The 26,803-nt window shown below is 37.0% G+C and overlaps 1 protein-coding gene across 3 annotated transcripts; it reads left to right on the top strand.

The window, feature by feature from the left end:
• The first annotated feature begins 304 nt into the window (after positions 1-304).
• Positions 305-26,803, top strand: CXXC4 (CXXC finger protein 4). Of its 3 annotated transcripts, XM_032333052.1 has the most exons (4): positions 305-534; positions 654-729; positions 3,227-4,566; positions 22,694-26,803. In XM_032333052.1, exons 3-4 carry the CDS (start codon positions 3,484-3,486, stop codon positions 22,736-22,738), a joined length of 1,128 nt encoding a protein of 375 aa, XP_032188943.1. In that variant the 5' UTR covers positions 305-534; positions 654-729; positions 3,227-3,483; the 3' UTR covers positions 22,739-26,803. The 3 variants fall into 3 exon arrangements, with proteins under 3 accessions (XP_032188943.1, XP_032188941.1, XP_032188942.1); XM_032333050.1 differs by lacking the exon at positions 22,694-26,803 and having other exon boundaries at positions 3,227-4,792; XM_032333051.1 differs by lacking the exons at positions 654-729; positions 22,694-26,803 and having other exon boundaries at positions 3,227-4,792.

Raw genomic sequence — 26,803 nt, 5'->3', positions numbered from 1 at the left:
GAGCAGGGAAACGTGGCTCCTCCGCCGCGGAGAGGATTTGTGAAGGGGAGCGCTGGCCCGCGTGCGCCTCTTGTTCCCCGTGTAATTTGCAGCCAATCATCAGTAGGTGTCCACGTCCCTGCGTCCTCCTCACCTCGGCGCCAATCACCCCCCCGCCCCCGCCCCCGCCCCCAGCCTCCACACCTCCTCCCTCGCCTTTCTCTCGCGCTCCCCTCCCCCAGCAACCACACACACGCACACACACACAAACAGAGAGGGAAGGGGGGGAGGGTGAGAGAGAGAGAGGAGAGGGGAGAGAGAGAGAGAGAGAGAGAGACTCCCCGGCTCCCTCCCTCCCTCGCACACAGCGACTGGAGACGGACGGAGAGCAACGCGCTGGGAGAGGAGAGACCACCGAGAACAGCCCCGCGCTCTCACACATACACTCACACTCGGCTCTTTCCTCTCCCCCCACCTCCTCCTCCTTCCACCCCCACCACTAACACCATCTCCTCCTCCTTCTCTCTGCAACAAGAAAAAAAAAGCCATTTACAGGTATTTTTTTTTGATCCGCATATTTATTTATCCCCCCCCCCCAACAGTTTGTTTACAAGTATTAAAGTTGTAATTGGGAGCTGCCAAGACACATCTGGATTTGTGTTTCTTTGTGTTAGGGGGTGATGTGCAACTAATTAAAGGCAGACTAGCAGCGTCTGCAAATTCTAAGGCTCCCCAAATAAAAAGAGACTGGTAAGTGATTGTTCTTTCTCTTTCTCTGGCTTTTTTTCTCTTAAATGTTTGCTGTCCGTTGGGATTGTAAAAGTAGATTATTAATGCTGGACTCCAGCAATAAAAGGCGTCGCTGTATTAATTTATTAATTAATCTGCACCCGCCCCTCCTCCTGAATGTTAAATATGACCTTTGATCTCTATGTCTCTGGTAGACCAGACATACAATATTAGGCATGTACAGTCACATTGTTAAAAGGCAAAACAGGATCATGAAGTATGGTTGTCTAATTTAGCTTTGGAATAGGACTATAGTTATTTGTGTGTGTTTTATTTTGTTTTTTAAAGAAAATCCAAACAATAGCTGTGGCTTAGGTACCTTTTTCATGCTCCAGAGATGCATTGATTAAACAATAATGACCTGGATACTGGGCACAATCATTTTCTACAGTTTCTGGTGGCATTAAACCTTGAGGGAGGAAGGGGGAGGTGATGGCAATAAGAAAAGCAAGGAAAGCCTCTGTTTGCAAACAGCACTCTGATACTCTGGAAAGGGGACATTAAATTATTTCTTTATTTGGAACAAGGTCAGAAGACTAAAATACTGATTTTTTTTCTCTCCACTCAATGTGATAGCTAATGCATGGTTGGCATAACTAGTTTTTACTGAGTAGCAGTTATTACGGTCTTGCAGTTACAATGTGATTCACAGAAACTGAAGCTATATGCATATTCTTGCTGTGTCTTCCCCTACCCCCTTCCAAGCATCAAGAATATTTAGCCAGGAGCATTTTGGGGGCACCCTTTGTATTGCCATCAGACCTCTGAAGGGAGCAGTTTTCCCTAATGCGAAACCACAGAGGTGGTTCCTGAGTGATTAGGGACTTGCTGTGATTGAAAGATGCCTGCTAGCTTCTAATCCAGCCTGGGGTGAGGTTCCTTATCTTGATTTACTTTGCCTAATAGGGATTTGTTTACATAAACCCCTCTTTTTAGGGCACCTCATCAGCAGGTCTTGAAGTTTTTGCACTTGGAGTTTGGGCATAAATGGTTCATTAATCTAATTATAAGCATAATTACTATAATTGATATCCATTTCGAACTGAATATTTGAGACTGAGACTACTGGGCCCCCATTTGGAATTCCCTGAACTCCACATTCCAGACCAACATGTGGGCTTCAAAAGATGTCACAGAAAGATATTCTGCCCCCCCTCAAAAAAATCTGGAAACAAAGAAACTGGTTCTTTTAGGTTAATATACACTTTATGTCTTTGCGTTACTTCTTAAAAGGCTGAGATGTACCTCTTCCTCTGTGATAAACAACTAAAATACCTCTTCCTAAAGCATAATAATGGCCTGTAAGCAAAGGTATGAATGCAAATACCCAGTTAACATTAAACTTTCCTCTTAAAAAGAGCAAAAGAAAGAAAATCTTTTTTATGGTTATTTCTTCAAGTAAACAACACCTTAAAGGATCTCCCTTCTTCCCCAACCCACCACCTTTTTACTCAATGTAAAAACCAGTGACTATGAGAGATCCTAAAAAAAAAAAAAAAAAAAAAAGTCCCATGCTTTCCTCTTGTCTTGGGAAGAGACAGGAGTCTCCATTAGGAATTATTGGGAATATTCTTAAAGAGGCTGCAGGCACTTGGTTTAAAACGGGTGACATTGTTTGTATTATTTTTAAAAATTTGTATCTGGTCAATCTTTCTTTTCTTTCTTTATTTCTTTTAAACAAGTAGAACACCACCCTCTTACCCCCACCAAGCCCCACCACCAAATGGCTTGTACAATTGAGACCTGTCCTTGGTCCATTGAATTAAGACCCTAACAGAGCCAGCTGTGCTGGGATTCAAACTAATGACCGCAGACACAGAAGGACACTGTGGCAGCTGGTAGTTCTTTTTTCCCTGCCTCTTTAGTTCAGATTGTATGTGGGCAGTCTCTTAGCTCTCAGTTGTATTGTGTTTGCTTACAGTTTATACTCGGATGTATTGTAGACTTTCTCAGTACTTCATTTGCTAATTTCCTGTTCATTTTCCTCATAGGGCCATTGCTGTTTTCTACTTTACAGCATTTGCATGCCCAGGCAGCACTTGTTCACACATTTCATAATGTTTAAATGCCCTCTGCTTATAGGTAGTATCGCCCTCCCACCCCTGATTTGCATGTCTTTAGCACTCCAATTGCCCTTTTCCCTCGGCATTTGTCACCCCCGTCTTTCCTCTTTCCCTGGGTATCCTGGCTATTAATACATTTTCTCTGGAGGGTTATGAGAATAGGGAGGAGGAGCTGTGGTGTGCTGTGGGGAGGGAGGGAGTGGGTTGGGAGCGTGTGTGTGGGGGGGAAGTGGAATGGCGGGGGGGGGGGGTCACGTCTTGATGATTGTCATGCAAACGACCTGACGAAGAATGTGGGAGTTCTCAGTGTCTGCGGTGGGGTAGTGAGGGAGGCTGTTTATTTATTTTAATCTTTTTCCTCGTGCAGCTCGTTGGAATGACTTTCTTTATTTTAGTTGTAACAGTTGGAGGATAATGCTAAGGAAGACGCTGCCTGGGAATTCACCGTCTGTGGAAATGCGCCCCAGAGAGGAATAAAGCAGTCCTCACCTTGCTTTCCCCATCCGGACCTACTTTCCCCTCCCGCCTCGGCCCCCACCCCGACACCACCATCACCCCCTTCCCTCCCCCCCACCTTCCCCCCTTTCCCACCCAGGTGTCGGACCAGGCGGTCCCCACTTCCACCCTGCACCCCTTCTTCCCCCCCTGCACCATGAACACCAATGTCTGCGTGGAGCCCGGGCCGAGCCCGGAGGCCCCGGGCTTGCCCAAGGAAAGCCACCTGCCCGAGGGGGCCCTGAACAGCCTTGTGGATTACAACTCGGAGATGGAGCGCTACCGCTCCTTTGCCACCTCCTTCTACAAGACCAACGGGGGCGCCTTCCCGCAGGCGGCCAAGATCGCGCGCATCACCACCCCCATCTTCCCCAGCAGCGCCGCCGCCGCCGCGGCCGCCGCGCGCATCGGCATGTCCCCCTGGAACTGCGACAACGCGGCCACCGCCGCCGCCGCCACCGCCATGCTCTGGGGCAGCGGCGGGGGCGGGGGCGGCGGCGGGGGCGGCAGCGGCGGCGGGGGCGGCGGGGGCGGTGGCGGGGGCGGCGGGGGCGGCAGGAAATCCTCCTCCGCCGCCGCCTCCTCCTCCGCCTCCTCTTCGGCAATCCTCCCCGCCGGCGGTGGCGGCGGCGGCGGCGGCGGCGGCGGTGGCGGCGGCGGCGGCGGCGGCGGCGGCAGCAGGACCAGCATGCACCACCGAAACGACTCCCAGAGGCTGGGGAAAGCTGGCTGCCCGCCAGAGCCGTCGTTGCAAATGGCAAATACTAATTTCCTCTCCACCTTATCCCCTGAACACTGCAGACCTTTGGCGGGGGAATGCATGAACAAGCTCAAATGCGGCGCTGCTGAAGCAGAGATAATGAATCTCCCCGAGCGCGTGGGGACTTTTTCCGCTATCCCGGCTTTAGGGGGCATCTCATTACCTCCAGGGGTCATCGTCATGACAGCCCTTCACTCCCCCGCAGCAGCCTCAGCAGCCGTCACAGACAGTGCGTTTCAAATTGCCAATCTGGCAGACTGCCCGCAGAATCATTCCTCCTCCTCCTCGTCCTCCTCAGGGGGAGCTAGCGGAGCCAACCCGGCCAAGAAGAAGAGGAAAAGGTGTGGGGTCTGCGTGCCCTGCAAGAGGCTCATCAACTGTGGCGTCTGCAGCAGTTGCAGGAACCGCAAAACGGGACACCAGATCTGCAAATTTAGAAAATGTGAAGAGCTAAAGAAAAAACCTGGCACTTCGCTAGAGGTCAGAGGAGATGATTTCTTGTTTCCCAGTCTCCCCCCCTCCCTCCTCACCCCCCTCTCTTCTCCCCTTCAGGGCTTCTTGTCTGGCTTGAAGATGCAGTACCCCTTTCCTGAAGCTTCATTCAGGCTGTAAGATACAGTTGCAGGTGGTTGTGAGGGCACGGCCTCTTCACCACCCTTCCCAGCTGCACTTCGCGTGGAACTGGCCTCCAGATGAGGGGGGGGGTGCGCCCCTCCTTTTTTTTTTTTTTTTTTTTTAAATCTGCGGTGGTAAACTAATGTAATTGGTTTAAAAAAATCAAAAGTTTCACATTCAGTATGCTCAAAAATGCCCCTTGGCGGTTTAATATGCCCCCTCCCTGTTGGTATTAGTTTTAAAAGCATCTCTGCCCAAAGGATTGGACATACCACATTTTATATACTTTTTTTGGCTAAGAGAGACTTATTAGTGGCCCAGTTATAACAGTGAGGACACCATTTGTGGCACACAAGCCTATGTTTGCATTAAGACACACACACAGAAGAATCTTGGAAGCTGAAATAACATGGATTCAAAAGGGTGTTCTATCCCCTTCCAGAATCGTTTTTCTCTTCACCATGATAAAAATGTTTCTGTTTCCCATTTTCTGCATAGCTGGTATTTTTTGAGAAAGCAGAAATAACATAGAAAGCTGAACACCACCTGCAATTTTTAAGGGGGTGTGTCTTAAAATCAAGGGACAGGATGAGTTTATTTCAGACAGGTGAGGATAATTCTATTTAAGAATTGTTTTACATAGTCTCACAAACAAATGATTACTAAAATTTGGTTACCAAAGAATGTTTCCTCTGGGCTCTGCATTTGACAAAGTAACCATTTTGTGGTCACAAAACTGTTCCATAAATGAAGCACAGTTTTGATTGATATGCTAGGTAGTCAACAATAGTTTTGGGGTTTTTTTCCCCCATATGTCCTTAAATTAGACAATGTACCGACTGTCACTAAAGTAATTGTTAAATTAGGCTTTTAATTATGTTAAATACTAAGAGTGATGTGTTTGGTGGGAATTTCATATGGTAACATGATCAAAACGAAAAGGGAAAAAATGTACAATCATAGGTAAACGAAATGATTTTAGTGGCATGTTTAGCAAGATGTATGAACAAATAATCATATTTAGCCCCTTGATATCACTTACAGAGTAGGTGGCAGGATGTTCATATATACTTGAGAATTCAGGTGGTAGATTTAGCATTTGGGAATATTCCATGGTCTGGATTACAGAGTGAGATTGGCTCTCACAGGTTATCATCAGAGGGGCACTTGCACATTCTTTTTAAAGATTGTGAGCACTGCTTAAAGGAGTTTTTTCCATGAAGGACTGATCTTTAAAAGGATTTTTTAAAAAGGAAAGTTAAAGAATTTTGTTGGAGGCTAGAACACAAATAAGGTATAGTTTTTTTCAAGTTTTATTAATATGCAAGGCAAATATCATTTTGAGATTCAAAAAACCCAGTATTATATTGATATCGTTATTGATTGTGATCAGTTCCATCAAAATGTTACATGTATTCCTCATTATAAGAAAACCCATCTCTTTGTCGAAAGTTTGACTTTACTCCAGGGTGGTTTATTACATTTCCTTTGGCAACACTGCTTAAACAAAGATAATAACAATTATAAAAATGCAGGTCCCTATATTTTGCTGGTGGCAAAAATTCATTTTTAATTTTTGAATTCCGTTTTCTGGACTAGTTTGTTGTATCTTACCTCTAGGTCTCTAAGGCCCATGGAAGTTAAAATTCCGTTCATACTAAATTTCCTGTTAATGCCCAGTTGATAAGGACTAGATGTTTTTTATTTTTCCACTTGAATTGTATAGTATCTAGAATTACAGATTTCATGTTGCTAGTAGGCCACATCTTCAGCTATACCCATGGCACTGCCTTGTCCTGGTTTAGAGTATGCAGTGGGTAAGACCACTGGATAATTCTGATTTATTTAGTAAATAACTGCTTTGCAGGAGCTTAGTGTGGGCACTAATAGATTTTCTGCACAAGTTTCTATGCTGATGTATCAGTCTAGACAAACTTCATAAATTCCTTTTTTTAATTTTCCTCCTTTGGATAGTTTTCCCACAAACTGATTGTGATGCTTAAATTCTTTAGACATTTTGATCCCGTAGTATTACGTTTTCTTCCTCCTCCTCCTCTTCCTCCCTTCTCCTCTACTTCTCCTTCTTCTCTTTCTTTTTTAATCCAAGTACACAACAGTTCTGTTGATCTTCAGAAAATGGGGTGTGGGTGAGAAAGGAAACACATCCCTGTCTTTGTAGAGCTCTGTGAAGATGTTTTCCTAACTACATACCCTTTCCTACCAGAGAATGGGGTCATGGTTCAAGGCTAAGATCCTTGGCAGAGTGTTATTGGTAGAAAGAAAAAGTTTGGTGGGGGAGGGGTTGTTTTGTTTCATTTTTTTAATTGGCTAACTCTCTAGGTTATTTTAAAAAGGCAATGGCAGACATAAGCATATGTGTAACCACGCAGTTATGGCTGTAGGGAAGCAGCTGGATGCATGTCAGAGTGATGGGGTTTACATGACTGAACCAAAGCTGGAACAGTGTTTGCTGGTTGGTGAGAAGTCCCCTGCTGACCTGCTTCCCTCTCTAATTTGGTTCCTGTAAGTTATCATCATCTGTGGAGATGTTTTAGAGATTGGTTAGACTCCCTAGATGAGGACAGTGATTTGGGGATTCATTATGGATATCACCTGTGGACCTCAGGTTGAAGTTCAGTAACTTGTATTTGTTGGCTTTAAATTATGGACACCAATTAATAGTTGCATCATAATCATTAGTTAAATTCTGATTTATCATTTCAAACCTCATGCGTCCTTCTTTCCTTTGACTTATTCTCATCCCAAAGGCTGGAGGCTTAATCAGATTTTCAGGGTGAGTAAACTGAAATTAAGACAGACACATGGAAGTGTTGGGAGTCTTGCCCACGTTTTTTTGAAGTCACCCCTCTGGTATTCCTTTTAAAACAGGCTTACTTATTTTTGCATTTTCCTGCTTAGTCTCATGTTAAGAACATCTTACTGCCTTGGAAATATGTTTATAAAATCACGTCCTTGATAATATTCCATAAGATAATAATACACATATAACAAATTCAGTTTTTCTGTGATACTGTGCACTGTATATTTGCATAGAACACTGTTCATTTAGTCAATTATTACATTAAAAAACTATCAGTAATTATTCAAAGCAGTTATTACAAATACTGTATGCCCCTTCTGCAACAAAACTTATCTTAAAAACTTGCATCCTAAATGATCAATACCAAGTTGTGAGATTTTAATAAACACGTGATTATGCATTATGATAATAAGTTACATAATAGCAGTTTGTCTGTGCAAAAGTAACCAATCCTTCAGTTTTCATATTTGCAGCGGTTACATTTCTGATATGAAGATCTAACTTTTTAAAATATCTCCACTCCATATGGCTCAAGGGATAGGATTGTCCCATGGGCAACCCCAGCCTCTTAGTGCCTGAACATTGTTCAGGTGACATGATTGATCTCTGTGGGACAGCATTAGAGACCACACAGATCTGGTTTCTCTCCCATTAGTTGATTTATGGAATTACATTAGTAAGCAACACCTCAGGAGATTTCCCTGCCCCCACCCTTGGCTCTCAACTGTAAGTTACACGCTGCCACCACAAGTTAGAGGAGGGACTTGAAATCATTATAGTAAAGAGACTATGGAACTTCAAGAAAAAGGGACAATTTCAATCTCTTTTCTTTTAAAATCTTTCTCTCATTAAAACATATATCTACTGAATATTCAGGCCAACAAGTTAGGTTAAGCTACTAAGGCATTTGGTGGAAAACACCCAAATATTGTCCCAAACTTGGTAACTTGATTTTTTTAAATTTTATTTTATTAAGATTTTAATTTATTATTTGACAGAGAGACACAGCGAGAGAGGGAACACAAGCAGAGGGAGTGGGAGAGGGAGAAGCAGGCTTCCCCCTGAGCAGGAAGTTTGATGCAGGGCTCCATCCGAGTACCCTGGGATCATGACCTGAGCTAAAGACAGATGCTTAATGACTGAGCCGTCCAGGCACCCTGATAACTTGATTTTTTAAGGAGTATTTTAGGGGAAAAGGACACATTTCTTTATATATGCCATTAAGTTCCACCACACAAAAGGCAGTCATAAAATTCTGGACACAACATTGTCTACAAGGAAGATGGTACCTGCTTCCTAAAGAAATTTATTTATAGACCATATGTAAAATTTGTGTGTCTTTCAAAATCAGAATATGTATAGTTAAATAATGAAAACAGCCAATAATTGAACATGTTGTAAGTTTTTGAAGTTTGGTGACTTTAAAAAAAATGTAGAGGTAAACACACGTTTCCTATCTTAAATTGAAACATTCATCAGTTTGTCATTTTATATCACAATTTAAAAATGAGTTCTCAATTTTTAGTTTCAAAAACCAAAAACGTACTAGTATAAAAATGTGAATTTTTGTTTTATTATCAAAATGCAAGTATGTAACTATCAAAGGGAAAGAGGAAAGTTGTCAATCAATTCAAACAAAAGATGGTATATTAACACTAGAGTGTACTACAGAACTCAGGTACAAAAAAAGATCCTGAGTTTCATAAATGATAAGAAAAAGGTTCAGAAAAGTTTAGCTTTAACTAAAGACAAGTAGATTTGTAGTCAAGTCATCGAACTGTAATACAAGTTCAGTGAGATTTTCCTTTTATCACTACATTTAATACAAGGTAGTCAAAGTTTTTTTTTTTTTAAAGAACCATGCCTTTTTAATAATTCCTAAATGAAAATAATACCCCACCCATGCAAATATCATATAAATTCTAAGCAATCTTTTGCATGGCAATTAGGAATTGTAAAATAAAGGTAATTAAAATCTATATGTAAGGATGTGTGAAATTCAACTGTTATCAAACAAAATACAAATAAATAAGCAATCAGAAAGCCAATCAGAACAAGTCAACAATAACAACTTTTAGACTAATCAGATAAAAATATTATATCTATTAAATAAGAATGAAAAGGGTATCTAGTGATTAGGAACACAAGAGTTACTTGATTTTTAGACTTTTTGCTGAACTGATGACTGAAGTATTGCTACCTACTTTGGTTAATCCCTCGTTTCCCTGGGTGAACAGTTAGGAGTTTTGACTTACAGGTGGGCAGATACAAAACAAATTAATAAACTAGTCTATAAGACTAAAACTGGAAAGGAATAGTGAAAGAAGGGTGGGCATTTTTATCCACATTGGCTCTAGTTTGCCAGGTTGGAGACTGAAGATCTGTGGGGAGGGTGATCCTGACAACTTGTGGAATATTCTTTCTGGATACACGAGTAAAACGTGAAATTATTTGAGTCTGTAGAAATGTGTTTTTAAAAACTCTTTCGAAGTAGCTGGTGCTTAGAACTGTTTGAACTCAGCTAGTTACATTATCTGAATACACAGTTCATTTTTACCAGAAAGCAACTCACCTTTAATTTTGCTTTGAAAAAGTGTAACAAAATGTCCCCCACTATCCAATAAGTTGCACAAGAGTGGATATGCTTCTGTTTTTTTTACATAGATTTTTCCTCACATTATACAAAATGTTAATCTAATGTATTCATTACATAAAAATATCTAATCAAATTAATAGGTTAAATTCAACATTTGCTGAAGGGAAGGCCCATGTAAATATGTAAGTTGGATAAAGGACTACATCTTTCTTAGTTTTCTTTTATTTTAAGTTAATTTTTAAAAAAACAAAAAAGAACCCAAAATAATGGTAAAATTTTTTTTGTTTTTATGTGTGATTTCAGTCACCAATTAAAATGTAGTGTAGGATCCGTAGAACACTCTAGAAAATGCCATTTTTTACAAAAATTTGTTTTCAAGGATTTTTTATTATAGTAATCAGTGTAAAATTTGATGATTCTGCATAGGCATTAATTTTGTTCCTTGTGCTGCAGTGTTTCTGCTCATTCTTAACATAGTTTTTCATCTGGCATTATGCTATTATCCTTAAGAGTTTCAGAATACTTGGGGGAGGGGCACAGGGATGGTTTTTTCTTCAGTCATATCTTGTTCCATCACATACAAACACCTGTCCTGATAGTGAATTATTCTGCACGGTAATAGGAAAGCCTTCCTCCATTCAGCATTGTATGTTTTCTGTTGTTTATTGAGTTATGTTGCACCATACTTCAGATGCGACAGCCATTTAATAATGTTGAAGACTTAGCTCTGCAGGGGCTAAAAGGATCCCAGCAGGCTTGTTAACTTCTACTCTAAAACATTATGAGAAATATTTTTTTTTTCCCTCTGTGAAACTTCGGGGCTTTCTCTTAATTTATTTTAACAGCATAAGAATCCAAAACTAGGTATGAGAGTGAGCCTATTAAATTTGTTCTGTTTTTCTTTTTCTTAATATTTAAAGCATTGATTTCACATTACATTTCTTACTCAAAAGCAAACGGCAAAGCAAAAATTACTTTTTCAAAAAAGTATACTAAAGATGTAGTTCTTTGGCTGAAATAAACCAGATAGAAATTATATTAGGAAAGTACACTACTAGTTTCTTGGCCTTTTATTTCTTTTATAATTAAAAATTATATTTGAACCGTATAACCACATTTTGTTGATGGGTTATGAGAAGAGCTAGTAGTATCAGGTAACGTACAGTTGAAATTAGCTACATCAGCGTAACTTCTCTGAACTTTGTTTCCCCAAGTATAGAATCAGGATAATAGTATCCATTAGCTTACAACTTTCTGATACTGTATTTCAGTTAGTATACTTTGTATAATGAAAAATGCTATGCAATTTCTCATTCCTATGTTAAAGTCCTCGATGAAAAGTAGAAAATAAGACAATTATGTTTACAGATAATCCCATCCACCACAGGTTTCTTATAGTTTTCAGAAATTAAAGCTCAGGCAGACTACATTGTGGTTTGTGTTTTCTGAATTTTTGCTTTAATCATCAAGTTCACCAAATATCTGGCTTGAGTTCACTTGGAAAGAGATAAACCTGATAAACAAGTTTTCCTTGTTCTTGTACTTGCACTGTCAAATACCAGGAAAAGTGCACAAATTGCCTGGTCAAGTCAGTGTGGTGAGCTTCCTCCTTCCTCACCAAAGGCACACCATTGCCATTAATTTCTGTAACACCTGAGACAGAGACACACACAGAGAGAGAGAGAGAGAGAGAGAGAGAGAGAGATTGATTGACTTCAACACAGCACCTTTCTTTGGCTACTATTTTCTTTATTTGGATAGACAAGAGGAGTTAGTCTAAAGGGGAATTAGTTTAAGAAAATCATTGTAAGAAAGAAATGGTTAAATGCATATAAATTCTAGTTGGAAAACATTTAATAAATATTGGAAAATGTTAGAGTTACTTTTATTTTGGAAGATAAGTGTATAGGAGATAAAATAGGTAGATACACATTTTGGGATAAAAAGTAAAGTAACTATGCAGTGCTTTCTTTTTTTAATAAGGAGAGGGTATTTATGAAATGAAGAAGGTTGGTGAGCAATAATAGAAAAGGCTAATGGTTTTTTGGGAGAAAACAGTGATAAGTCCTAAAAAATGTGGAATACTAATCCAGAAAGCACTAAAAATCCAGGAGAAAGGAATATTCAAGTCAGGATGCAATGCAGTATCTAGAAAGAACTTTGTCAAGACAGGATATGGATGTCTGCTTTCCTTCAGCAGTTATTGAAGTTTTGCAGAGTGTGGAAACTATAAAAAGAGGGAAGATAATATTTTTATGACTTCACTCAGTATATTTGGTTTGGGAGTCAGAGCTAAAGCTCAAGTTCAGTGGAGTGGCAGCTGAATCAGAGACAGGGAAAACAGATTGTGTTATAGCTGATGTTATTATTTTTACTTATGTCTTTGAAACATTTGGTAGAATAATTCCAAAGTGTAACTAAAAGAGAATGCTTCCAAAATGGGTGGAAAATGGGATCCCACTTGGATCTCCTCTGTATCTAAATTCATAGTTTAGAGGACATTCTTGAAAATGTGAATAAGTGGCAAACTGGGGAAAACTCTATTGAAAGTGTTGTTTCTTGCCCAAAGACTTGGTAGGGGCGGAGGTGGGTGGGGGGGTCCTGGATGATTGATTAGAATCAAAAGGATAGAGATCTAGGAGGACCAGAGGGGAAGGGGGTATATGTTTATAGATCACCAAGACTCATGTCCATTTCTGTGTATTTCAGCAAATCTGGTAAATTCCAGAGAAGATATATTTTCTCCAAAACCTTTCAGAGTGAAAGAGATAAAATACATATTAAAGGAAAGACAGACTATTTAAATTTAATTTTGAGGAACTGATGATTACGGGTGCTGGTGAATCAGTGACAGGAATGTAACTGTGCTGGGGAAAGACTTGTCTATGGAAAGTGTTCTTGTGTGTAGCTTAAATGAGACCAGTGATGGTTTTAATGGAGTTAAGAATAAGGAAAGAGCTAAAGTTCTCAGTTGTATGTAGATAGATGATAAGTGAGAAGGTGTGGAATCCTCTAGTAAACATTAAATACTTTGTGTGCTCTAATTTTCATCCATGAAAAACAAAATTGAGAACACTGGCCTTTTCTGTCCCAAAGGAAATACAGATTGGATCTTTCAATATAAGGCTGCTCTATAGAGTTAAATTCATTGTGGAGTAGTTTTGGATTTTCCTCATGTGGTTCTCTTCACATGAGTATGTTATTTGTGTGGCGGGGAGCTGTGTTTTTCAAACTGCAGGTGACAGAACATTAGTGGTCCATGTGTTGGTTCACCACGAGGATTTTCAGAAACTAGGATAGAAGAGAGTGGAACATAAAATATATGAGTGCAGCACATATACTAAGAGTACATATTGTTAAACTTCTGTTTCAGTTTGTATGTATACATAAATGTATGTGTATGCATGTACTAGGCTGCTATGTAAAATGTATTTCTGAGTGTTGGTTGCAGTAAAAAAGTTTGAAAAACACTAGTTTAGTGACAGCAACAACACTATTGAATGAGACTATAGTGAGGAAAGAAATTGCATTTGTAAATGGAACAATGTTAACAAGATAAAGAGTAAAATTTAAATGTATTTCTATAAATAGTGTGTCTTTACTTCTCGTAGGCAGGCCTCTACCTATGCTGTATATTCATGAATACATGGTATGTTACTAAGCATATAGTCAGCCCTTGATAGATTCAATTCAATTTGACAAATCTTTAGGTAGGAACTGCTATTTTTTATGATTTGTGGTAAGTGCTGTGGTTATATACATACAATTATGTTTACACACACACACACACACACATATTTAAGGAACTTACACTTTCCTTTATTTCTGCCTTTTGCAATACCCATCTAAATGCCTAAATCTACATCTTAGTCCTTCCTCCAAGATACTTAGTTCCCTACTTACATTCTTAACTTTCAGTCCCAAGAAACGGACAAATGTAAAATGACATAATTGAATTAAAATGATATAATTTCTCAGGAAACAGTCTCATATCTACTTAAAAGCCTTAGGATTCCTTGATGCGTCCTTGGCTTAGTTCTTCCCCAGACCTAAATAAGAAATACAGGTTGCCATTGAGGATCTCTACCTGGTTACCCCATGTGATTATGTGGTATTGTATTACATTTGCTATTAGTAGAATTTTTCAAGATATAAAGGAAAAAAAAAGAATACTTGCCTTGAACATTTGAACATACTGAGAATCTACAGTAGGACTTGTTATTTCAAGTATATTTTGCAGACCAGTGGAAATCCTTGTTTGCCCTGCATAAGAAAGAAGGGCGGGAGGGAGGGGAGAAGGAAGGGCAGGCAGAATGTAGTGTCACAAACCCCAGAGAAAGGAGAAAGGTGCATACTGGTAGAAAAGTATTGTCATGCCCAAGGTCATCTTCTTGAGTTTGGTTTAAATAAGAAATTAATAGAAACAAAGTCTCAAAAATTTTGGCAAGATGCCATGAGTCTGGTTGGGCTTAGGCCCACTAGAACCCTTCAACATTGTTTCTTTTCATTTACCACAGCAGAATAAGTAGTTTCACTGAAACTAGTTTCCACCCCCAACCCCTTCTCATTTCTCTTAAAGAGTAATTCACTCAGGTCTTCTGTTAGAAACATAGAAAAGCCAAAGTGAGAAAACTCATGCTCCAAATTAGCCGTGGTGTTTAGGGAGATAGAGGTCATCTTATCAACAACGAATTCTTCCAAATATATCTGTAATTTTTAAGTGTTATGTAGAAAATTTCCTGGAAAATACAGAATGCACATGTGAAAAAAACTCCAGAAAAAATGGAAGAAAGATGAGTAATCACTACATCTTATAAATTCTATGCTTGAAAAAAGTTGGGCTTATCAATTGACTCTGCTAGTTAACTTTGGGAAGGTGGCTATGTTTGCACAAAGATGGGGTACAAGATGCTCATAAAAAAGAAGGAGTATGTGGAAATTCTCTGAGGAGAAATTTGAATCTAAAGATTTGAGAACTTGCTTTAGCACAAGATATGCTGATATCATGGTAGTGTAGAATGCTTAAGAGTGTATATCCCTTAATGAGGGAAATTAGCCAAAATGTATTTCTAAAGAGCTAGGTAACATGTAATAACTTGATAAAGTTAAATTATAATAATTGTTGATTGTGTACCTTTTAATTTCATTATTTAAAAGGGAAAAAAATGAGAAAGACCAAAAAATCAGAGTGATTGAGAATTTGAGTATTTGGTGGATGGCAGTTATAATTTAATTACAATTATTTAAAAAAAACACTTTTTTAAGGAAATACTGCAAAAGCTACATGTTATTCTCAGAAGTACAGTTTTAACCAAATGCATTATTTTGATGATAACATCTTAATGACTGAAATATTTGGAATTTACTCTAAATTCCTCTAAGTAATTCATGGACATAAAACATGCTTTGGTTTCTGGGCTAGGTCATTGAAGTGGTTGGAATTTTGTTATAGAGGATTCTAAACCAAATGAAGTCCAGTGACTACATCCAAGATGCTAAGGACTTAGCCTAAGGGGAAAAAAAATTATTAAAGTTATTTTCACTTTTTATATAATATAAAAAGTGAATAGTTCTCAAATTCTCCTATCTATAATAATTCAAAGAGAAACACTATAATTTGAATTTCTTATAGAAGTTTGGTGTAACTATTGTATTTAATTTTACTACACGTTAGAGACTGTCCAAATCATAGCTTTGATCATTTTAAAATTTCACCTCTTAATTTTTTTGTGACCTCCCATTTTCTCACATTTTACAAGAATATTTCTTCTTCTCTTCAGTTAAAAAAAAAAAAGACAGTTCACTGTCTGCTTTAAAATTAACCAGAATTTTCAAAATTGTCCAACAACTTTATCACAAAAAGAATGCTGATGGTTTTTCAATAGCTGATTAGCAGTGATCTCACCTAAAGGCATTGTTGCATTAAATAGGATTAGTGAAGTGACTTTGAGGGGAGGTAGAATTATCCTACTTTTGTCTCTGCCAGGTATATAAGTGATAGGTATGTAGGTAGATAGGTTAAGATTCATTTATCACATAACCACATATATTTGTGTATATATTCATAAATTAAATATAAACATATGGAACATATAAATAGAATTGACTATACTAATCATTCTTGACAGTATTGATGTTATTAATCTAAATTTTGCTTTTTAATCTCAATTTTACTTTTAATTTCCTTTCACACTCCCTCTAAGAACATTTAACATAGGGTTAAAAATACTGCATAAAATAATTTTTTCAAAAACACCTTTTTAATTGGTGAATCATTGACCAATTTTCCTCTTTTTGCTTACCCTGATATCACTCTATTATAGTTTACTTTTATATTTCCAAGAACATTTTAATTACTAAACAACTCATTTATCAGACAATAAATTTACTTATTTGTTAGAATGCTGTGATTTGAAGTGTTTTTACCAAAATCAGTTAAAATATAATCCTACTTTACTTAGCATTAATCACAAGACTTGCCTAAATTAAGTAGTTGCATTAGATACTGGGGCCAAAGGTGGGCACCTTTTTGGGTCACTTTTGGATGCATGTAAATCACGGTGGTAAACTATTACTTTCCTTCCTACCAACCCATTCCTACCCTTTAGACACACACATTCTCCTTTAGACAGTTGTTTTCCTACCTGGCTCTACCAGTACACTGATTAGCATCTGTACAATGTAATATATAAATTCATCTTTCCATCTGCAAAAGTTGGCTAGGTTTATCTTCTCAAGTCATGCTATCATCACCTAAAATCATGCCATCACAATGGTGATGGTGAGGGTGGTGGTGTTCATGCTGGGGGGGTAGGGGGGAAGAGGAAGAGCTGTCAGAATTTGCAAAGTGGGAAGAGTAGCGGGAGCAACGGCCTACAGAGAGTGGATACTAATGAAAAAGCCATTGCCAGTTCTCCACCCTTAATTAGAGAAATCCTGGCCCCATACATGTCAATTTGAAAACCAAAAAAGTAGAGTTCTCCTTATAATCATATTTAATGCCTGCAAAAAATTGGGTCATAAAAGTTATGTAGTTACCTATTTGGTGCTTTCTCTCTTTTAGAGAGGGATCTAATATTCCAGTTAGTGATAATTTTGGTAGATACTTTTAGTTTACATCTGCATAATGGCCAAAATAAAATGTAAGTATACTACTACTTATACAGTCATATGATAAATTAATTTGAATTATGAGAAGAATTAATCTGATACATATTTCATATGTGACATATGTGCAATATATATCACATATGTGACATCTATCATACATATGATATATATTTCATAATATAAATGACATATATTTTTAAAAGGACAGAAAAAGAAAGGTGTAATCTAAAAAGTAGAAAGTGTTTATATTAATTTATATTATATTAACTGAGGTATTATTAAAATATAAAGTTGTTTTTTATTATAATAACAGTTATTGGACTGTAAGATTATCATATATCATAAATTAATTGTTCTCTCAATTTGCTAGCTTATTCTATACTTGTGCTTGCTATTAATTCTAGTAAAGTTAGTGGATTACTGGTCTATGATTTTTTAAATATTAATTATAGATACAATATAGAAAATATTTCTGCTAAAGACATTTTGGGGTGTCTCTAACATTTCCTAAGTATCATTTTAGATCATAATTATTATTATCATAATTATAACAATATTATAATTATGATTATTAAATTTCCAAAGACTTGTATTAATGTGCATGTGTGTGTATTCACATTCACAATATTGTATACATAATACAATTTTCCACTTCTCCAAGTAGGTTTTGAAATTTTGTCAGTAAAAAAATTTGAGACTTCATATAACTTGATGTTTTAGCATTCTTTGTGAATCAAATCAGGAAAAAAAGTAATTTTTTTCATCATCAGGAATCTTTTGTTGTTGTTGTTTATGCAAAGTACTACAAAGTTTTAATGTTTCATATGAAGCTAAAACAAAATATAATCAAATATCTAAAGGCAAACAATGGTATCTACTCTTACCTTTTGTAATATGTACTCTCTATTGTGAAATTTCAGTGCTTTGTTGAGGTTTTCAAATTCTAGTGTGAAGAGGTCAATCAAATGCTGTGAGGAGCTCCAATTTCGAGGTCTTAGATGGTTGGAGCCTAAGAAACTTACAGGCGACTCCTCAGAGGAAAACACTGTTTCAGAAGAGTGGCAAACTACAGTTTGATATTGCTTTGGTTCTGATTGGAAAAAGCATACTTCCCATCATTACAGGAGAATCAGAAAATGATTGGATGGCTTCTATTTCTTTAATAACAAATGGGAAAACAGGAAATTATTTTTTATTAGCTTAAGAGTAGTGGTGGCCAAAAGTACGGACTGCAGCTTGGAAATCATTGTATTCGAAGCATCCTATTTCGCGGTAGAATTCTGAAGGCCTAGGGGAATCACCACGATTTTTGGATTAGAAAGTATATGAAGATATATTGAACTTTAGTTACAGAATTTTCTAATGTCATAATAATTACCTCCATTTACATAGCTTTATGCATTCTGAAGAAGATTTCGGCATTGAGTTGTCTTTAATTTGCCCTTTGAAAGTTCATGTTGGGTTTTATTAAAATGAGTTTTGTTTAGTGCCATGCTTTACATATTGTAGCTAAATATGAATAGCCAATCCCACCCACTTTCATATAGAAAGAAGAGTAGATATCCCTTTTACAGCTTCCAGGAGGTGAATTTTTATTCGACTCACCAAGTTCACACAAGAGTGTGTAGATGCTTGCACAGCCTGAAGATAGCCCCTGCTCTGCAGACACCAAAGAAGAAAAATTCTCAAATTCTTTGGGTAGCAGCTTTGCGGATTTTTAATTTATTTTAGGGTGTTTAAATATTTCTTCATTGCTAATTTAACAAAAATTAAACTTAAATATACCTCTGCTGGAGACATATTGATAACTTCTGTTTTCATTTTTTTAAAAAGTCTGTGTTAACTGTACTTGGGCTTAGTCATTTAGGAAGGAAACAGAAGTCCTGTCTTTAAGCTCATTAGTTTAAGGTCTTCCGTATGTGGCTCTGGCTTTCTCTCGTGGTAGGAATGCTCTGGAACACGAGGCTTTACAGCACTACGGGAAGGAGAACGGAGGGCTGCGGGTTTCTGCACAGGCCTCCTGGGAGTAGCAGGCTGTTGTGTGTCAGCGTTCACACCTGCATGAGCAGTGAAGGCTGCCTTAAACAATGCTGATCAACTCCATTCTATTCTTTACCTCCCCGCCCCCTTCTCTTCCTGGGGAATCTGGCTTTCCTGTCACTCAGGATAACGATTTCCTGCAAGCATCACCAAGATCCAGAAAGTCACTGTAATCTCATCAAGAGTGTGATTTCCCAGCTGGGACTGTTGAATTTATATAACCCGAAGATATCTGGTCAGGGTGCTTAATCCTCCTGGCTGGTGTGCTGAGCTCCATTTGAAATAAAATTCCATTTGAAATAAAATTCCTGTAACAAAGATGACCTCATTAGTTGACAGAATTAGAGAAGATAGGTCCCCAGATTAGTGCAGACTTTATAAAAAACCTATAATTTAACCAATATTTTATGTATGAAAGCAAACAATGTTGCTTTCCCCATCGTGACCAAAAAGAACTCAGTCCAGGTATAAAGTAAATTTCCAGGGAATTTTCATGAGCCCAGTGAAAACTGGGCAGGAGCTTGAGCATACATCTTCTGCTCTGTGTGGCCTATGGGACACTAAAGAGTTGTGTTACTTTTTCAACCCTGAAATAAAATTTAGAGAAACCTCACTTCAAGCTTGTGGTGAATGCCTTGATAACTTGTTCTAATTACTGCACTAGTAGATTTCCTGTTTTCTCACACATTTTAAGTGATTTCCCAGCAAATCATTTTTAGGCTTCATGACCTCAAAAATCTTTATATAAGGGAGAAATATTTTTTTAAAAGATGCTTCTCTGCTTATCTTCATCCTTCCCCCGCAGCAGTGGACTATATCTTTATATATGGAGATACATACTGGCCTCAATGTATGCATAATAATATGCAAACATCACAGTGCTTTATTTTGTGACAGGTTGTATTAGTAAAGGAAGCCAGCTCTCTGCTTTTCTCATATTTGCATTATCTAATTAATTTTTGGTGCTAATAAGCACCGAAAACTGATTATCTTTCTCCTCACAACCATGACCTTTGATCTCAGGTGGCATTTTATGAAGCTTGCTTTCTCTAAATATTGCAAATAAAATTTAGTAATGAAAAGGGGCACAGGAAGAGCAAAGAGTTGGAAAAGAATTTTCAAAATGTATCCAAGACATAAGGAGTTCACCTCATTTAAAAAATGTACTCCATACATTTTTCTGTTTATCTTCATAAACATATATGTTTATCAGGATACAAGATTATCTAAGTATATATACTTACAGTCTTGTTTCCAGTTGGCATCTGAAAGTAAATTGGCATCTCTATGTCATATTCTATACATGTAAATGTGAATATATATGAATATATATGCACATGTTTATTTTTCATATGTGAATCTGTAATTGCATGGATATGTTTGGATCTAACTTATCTTGTTAAAAATGACTACATTTATATAAGTATGCATACTTATATAAAATTTATTCTTAGTTGGCATCAGGCAGCAAGCTTAGCATCTGGTATGAACGTCTAAGTTTTCATTTACTGCTTGTGTGTGTGTGTGTGTGTGTGTAAAGCATGAATATTAGAATGAATATGTTTCTTATTGCTTAATATACTTCCTTTAATAATGACTAAATAAATGTAATGAACACATACAGTTACATTTATCATTTAAAAGTTAGTTTTCAAAAGTGGTAAAGGGGTTTTTTTCATCAACCAAATCAAATGACGGGGATTCAGATACTCATAGTGAGCTGGAGAGAAGAAAACATTATACCATGAGGAGTAAAGAGTAAAATATTAATGAGTACTACTTATATGGGAATAATGGACTTTCTTGCTTGCGTTTTTAGAAAATACTTCACAAGTTAAATACTTTTGCATATACATTATACAAACTTGCATTACAATCATTAGTTTTGGGTGCCTGGCTGCCTCAGTTGGGAGAGCAGGAGATTCTGATCTTGGGGTCATGATTTTGAGACTCACATTGGGAGGAGAGTTTACTTTCAAAAAAATCATTAGTTTGTTCTTATACTTTCTTTGGAAATCTATTATGTTGACTGTGAGGACAAATTTTTAAAAATTTTTTCTAGTGCAAATAGTGAAAAGTGGCTTTGCTTTCAAAACAGTTTTTTTTTTCATTTAAATTTCAGTGGACATCTTAACCAACTAATACACTTTTATTTTTAGATGACATTGTTACAGTAGCACTGTGTCAACCAGATAAGTCAAATGTGAGAGAGTAAATAAAAACTAGCCTCAATTATTAAAGAGTACTTAGAGTTGAATTTTTCGTGTATTTTCTGAAATATGAAATTCAAGTGCTATTAACACGGTCTTAAGATGTGTTTTTGCTATTAACACAGTCTTAAGATGTGTTTTTAAGAGGTGTGCATGTGTGTGCGTGCATGTGTTTGTGTGCGTGTTCTGTACTTACCCAATAATTTGGTAGCATTCAGCATACCAACTTATATACTTACTTACTCTCGGTAGCCATCTTGTATTCTGTGCAGGATTGTTGGACTGGTTTAAGGAATAAAATCAGCCCTCTTTCATTTGCCCCTACAGGAAAATTTAACTTATTGTTATGTACCTTCAATATGTTCTTATGTGCTTCTGTTTTTTAAAGAATACGAGTATAGTATAATGAATTACTGTAATATTAATATAGAGAGGAAAATTCAATACTTTACTGTTTTTCTGACAAAAAACAAAACAAAACAAAACAAAACACACCACCATAACTTTAAGCATTTTGTTAAAATGATTGTTCATACTTTGGTGCTAACTTAGTACTCCTTTGGAAAACTACTCTTTTTATGGTGCAAAAGGATAGTTATGCTCCACTGAGTGTCATTGGTTAGTATAAGTTTGTTTCATACATATAACATTAATTTGTTGAAAATGCAGAATTTGTTGAAAATAGTGGCATATGTTGTCAGTATAGTTTTCATTAGATTATTTGTAGGAATGTTTAGCATTAGCAGTTGTTATATGATAGAATTAATATCAATGTAATATTTGTTGATGTCTGTGGTAAACAGAATTCCCCGGAATAAAAAAAATTACTTCACTGAATTCTCTAAATATCAACCTTACGTAGGATGCGTATGTATGCAGCAGATATAGACTTTCTGGCCGGACGTCCTCCTATTGGCTAATAGTTTGAACCTCCCCCTTTATTCCGATGGTTATCCATGTTCTAGGCTGTGTTTCCTGTATTTTTTAGACTAATGTGTCTTTAATATTATATTCAGTAAATTAGCGTTAAAGTCAACAATCCAATTTTTGTAATGTTCCAAGACTGAACATTTTTTTTATTAAATGTTGAAATATACAAGTCATTATGTTGTGTATTGCTGACTAAAAATATTGCTGAAGTGTAAAGGAGAAAAATCTAATTTTATATTGGCATAGAAAGAAAGCTTAACTTGTTTTCTTGCTCTTTTTTTATAGAGAACACCTGTTCCCAGCGCTGAAGCATTCCGATGGTTCTTTTAAAGCAGTAGTATATCTTATTTTCAAGGCATTTGGAAGTGAAGGGCAAACTAATGTCTTGTTTTAAGAAACTGCTTAGTCCACCACTGAAGAAAATATCCAGATATTATTTTCATTTTATGTATAGGGGTTTCTTCCAAAAAAAAAAAAAAAAAGGAAAAGAAAAGAAAAAAGACATATAAAAATAATCTGGGAGCTTGGGGAATTGGCCAGTTTATTTACTTTCAATACACTGATTCTTTCTTTGATGTAATTTAGCTATACTAGTGAAGTTGTTGTCTATTTTGAAAGTGGCTGTAAAAAACAAGTTTGGGTAAACCCCTGCTGTAAAATCATGTATCTTTGCAAAGTACATATCTATACTTCATTTTCAAATATATGTGTTTCAGTACTGTAAACTGTACAGATAGCAGCTTGTATTTTGTGTGTTTAGACACAAGGAGACAATCATGTCTGAGCATCTATGGAGATTAACAGTTTGTACACAACAGTATGGTTCTGCAAGTTAAATCTGGAGCAATAAATTTTAGCTTTAAATATTTTTTGCCAGTTGTTTCTAGAAGCAGCAACAGCAGTGGCATGTTTTGCCATGCATCTTTCCGTAGAGACTTGATGCCAAGTTTTACAAGACTAAAAGATTATGATGCATCCAGCAATTACCTTCAGTTGTGTTGTTATAAGAGGGGAAGATGTTATGAAAGTTTCAATTAATCTTTTGAGCACTATATTAGAGTAGTGGTTATGCACTTGCATTGCTTACAAACGAGCTGTACAGAAGGGTATACCTCCCAAATACTTAGTGTAGTTGACTTGTCTTGGGTTGCACTGTAAGGCGGAGTACTCAGAGTAGTTGGAACATGCAGAATCAGTTGTATAAATTTAAAAAGAAAAAAAAAAAACAGTGTTTTCTAGGATACAGAGAAAAGTATCATATCTTAGGCAGAGAAATTCAGGATGGGCTTTTTTTTCCTCAACCCAACATGGGGTGTATGTATTTTTTTTGTTGTTGTTCATATTTTGTTCTTTTATTATTTTTTTTTGGTAGGAAAAAGAAACACTTAATAAAATGTACCCAAATGTTTTAATTCCATGTATGATATGAAATGGGTAGTTTGTTCTAAAATTTGAATACATAAAGACTGCTTGCACTGAGGCATGACTACATATATTTTTTAAGTTAAAAAAAATTGAACACATTCATAAAAGTGAGTCTTTTAAATTTCTTTTTATCTTCCTTTCCCATAGCCTCCCAGGTGGACCAGTGGCCTTCCCCGAGGCCCTCAGTGGAATGTTGCATTACTCCCATTCCCATTTTTGTCACTTGATGCTTTCATTCCTGAGCAGCCAGGTCCACATTCTGTGGAATTTCATAGTGCAAACAGCCCCAAACACAAAGGAGCTAATGCTTCATAGGATCCGTGCTGCCCTTTCACATAGGATTTGGTGTTCTTATGGCCGTCAAGGTTCCTAAGGCTGTCCCCCTAGGACAGATATTATTTGTGATGCCATGATATCTAGGAAGTTTATTTCATTTTCTTTTTCTTGCCAGATTATAAAGACAGTTTTCATCTTGAGGAATAAAGTAGAATTTAGTAAGAATACATGGAGCATCGCAGTTGCCGTGTTACTGTAACTTTTGCTCTTTATCCACCAGCCAGCTATTTTAGCCTGGACAGCCACTACTAGTCTGCCGAAAAATGTTAGCAAGATGGATCATGCAAAGAAAAATAACTTGAGAAGAGAAAGGGTGAAAAAGGGCTGTAAAGTTTTAGAAAGACTAGCAGATTAATAATTTTGAAAGGCTAGTTGTAGTTGTGAATGGGAAATAATATGACAGGAGATTTTAAGAAAACCAGAAGAAAGCACTTCATCATCAGAGTCTGGGAGGGAGGGTGGAGAAGTTCCCTGCAAACGCCAGTGTGAAAAGCAAGTGACTGAACCTGGCTAGAGGAGCATCGCAAGGCCTCCAGTTTCAGTCAAACGGGCTTTTTAAGGAAAATGTATTTCATGTTTTACACCTGTCCCTGTTTCAAGAAGATCATTAAATCATCGTAAGCTAAAATGTGCTGTATGTTAATTCTGACATAGCTTTCTGCTTGATGTATATTCCTTTGAGGGTTTCTAGTTAGAATTTCTGTTTCTGCTGTGGGACCAATGAGAACTATATGAGTTCTTTCTCATCCACTTTTATTTGATCTTACTCATATTTTTAAGCCAGCGTGCTAATTAATTACAAGTAAGTGAAAACTTACTTTTACACTTGAATGGTAAGTTTGCCTTGCTTTTTGGAAAATGGTGATTGTTACGACAGAATTGAAGCAAATGTCTGTTCAGGCTGCATTAGGCATAGAGTAACATGTAAAGATCTCATGACAATGTACTGAGAGTCTAAAATACATGCTAAGTATTGCATGTCTTGATGTGTTTTTATTTGTTTTCTTAAAAAACTAATGAATCTGTATATTGTAAAGTGTGTTGTTTTACATGTCAATTCAGTTTTTTTAATGAAAGAAAATCTGTTGATTGAAATGGAAAAGTGCAGCTTTTCTTTAATTCTCTTACATGTTTTTATTCTTGATATTGTTCTTTTATACCACCCCTTTTTTATGTTTTTGGTAAAACTCTGTTTATATAATGTAGGGTACATAAAAAGTTCTCGTTGGTGATGTTGAAAAAAGATGTTACTCTTCTGTTCTCCTTTTGGTTCTCTTCTCCTAAGTCCATATACTGAGAACTTGTAAAGCTTATCATTATAACCCCGAGGGAGTGATTTAAAGGTTTAGAATTTCCACGATTCTAAAATACCAATGAATGTAACTTTTCAAAATTGTTCACTGTACATTTCATATTCGGACCAAGAAAATTCAGAAGATAGCAATCAGAATATAGATTGTGGCGGACTGTACAATTTAAAAATTACGTATCAAAGAAGTCAAATTAAAAGCTTTGTAAGAGAGGTTCAAGCATGCATAGGACTCTTACCTTCTCTAGGTGTAGGCAAGGAGATGCCACATTCTGTCAGCAGTTGGGGAGAGCTGGAAAGTATGCAGGGTGTTGGTATGAAGAGCAATGAACCATTTTTCTTGTCAGCTGTCACTCAGCACCCAAACATTATAAGAACCTCATAATGCAAACCTCCCTCTTTCCAGGCCTTCAGACCAAAGTGGCTTTCTGATGGATTTTGCCCACCTGTATACAAGCAGAGACATTTTTGCAAGTGAGAAACATATCGATCCTTAGGAGAGAACACAGTGACACAGTGAAAGTCTTTCTCCAGTGTAAGAGTATATAAAAACATCTCTGGTTGCTTAATCCCCAACACCCAACTTCCGGCTTCTAAACATATTTATAGGGAGCAAGAGATGGCGGGCTTCCCATGAATTAGTGTGAAGCAATCACTAACAGAAAAGAATATTCCCTTCCTTTCATTTAGAACGCCTGGCACGTAAGTTGTACAATTAATGCTAAAGCATATAAAGTCTTTAAGCTGATAGTATCTGTAATCAAATAATGAAAAAAAGGCAAGCAGTTAAATGAGCACACTATTCAGGGTCAAATGTGTTCAGCAAAAAACTGTGGTGGGTCTTTGATCATGGTTAGATTCACAGTGATATCAAACAGTTGGTTCTCATGTAACAGCTAAATGTTTCAGATTTTGTTTTTATTAAATTTGGCAGTTTCACACTGAGATCTGTATTCCTAGTGAATAAAAGACAGCTACCATGTGAGGAGGGATTCCATTTTCAAAATGGCAAGGAAGTCAGATATTTCAGGAACATGGGACACAAAATGTATTCCTTTCACAGCGTTCTCCTATTCTGAACTGTGCAGTCATCTATTAAATTTTCTAATAGATATTTGTGTAAGGTGTATGTATGCTTGTGCAATTATTTAAAAAAGCAGTTTTGGAAAACAGTGTATTTATTAAAGAAAATTACTTATGGGGCATGTACAAAACTGTAAAAAAAAAAAAAAAAAACCTTAAAAAAACCACATTCAATTTGCCCAGTAAAGTTGTTTTTGTGAAATTTCTGTGTTGTTGAATAAAGGACTTTAGTATTCAAAATA

The sequence above is a fragment of the Mustela erminea genome, chromosome 2 (assembly GCF_009829155.1).
Source record: "Mustela erminea isolate mMusErm1 chromosome 2, mMusErm1.Pri, whole genome shotgun sequence".
Lineage (NCBI taxonomy): Eukaryota > Metazoa > Chordata > Mammalia > Carnivora > Mustelidae > Mustela > Mustela erminea.
The sequence above is the reverse complement of the archived record's forward strand: the minus strand, read 5'-3'. Positions and strand labels throughout refer to the sequence as shown.

Coding starts and splice junctions, on each gene's coding strand:
- CXXC4 (XM_032333051.1), top strand. CDS start 3,484: ATGAACACCAATGTCTGCGTGGAGCCCGGGCCGAGCCCGGAGGCCCCG.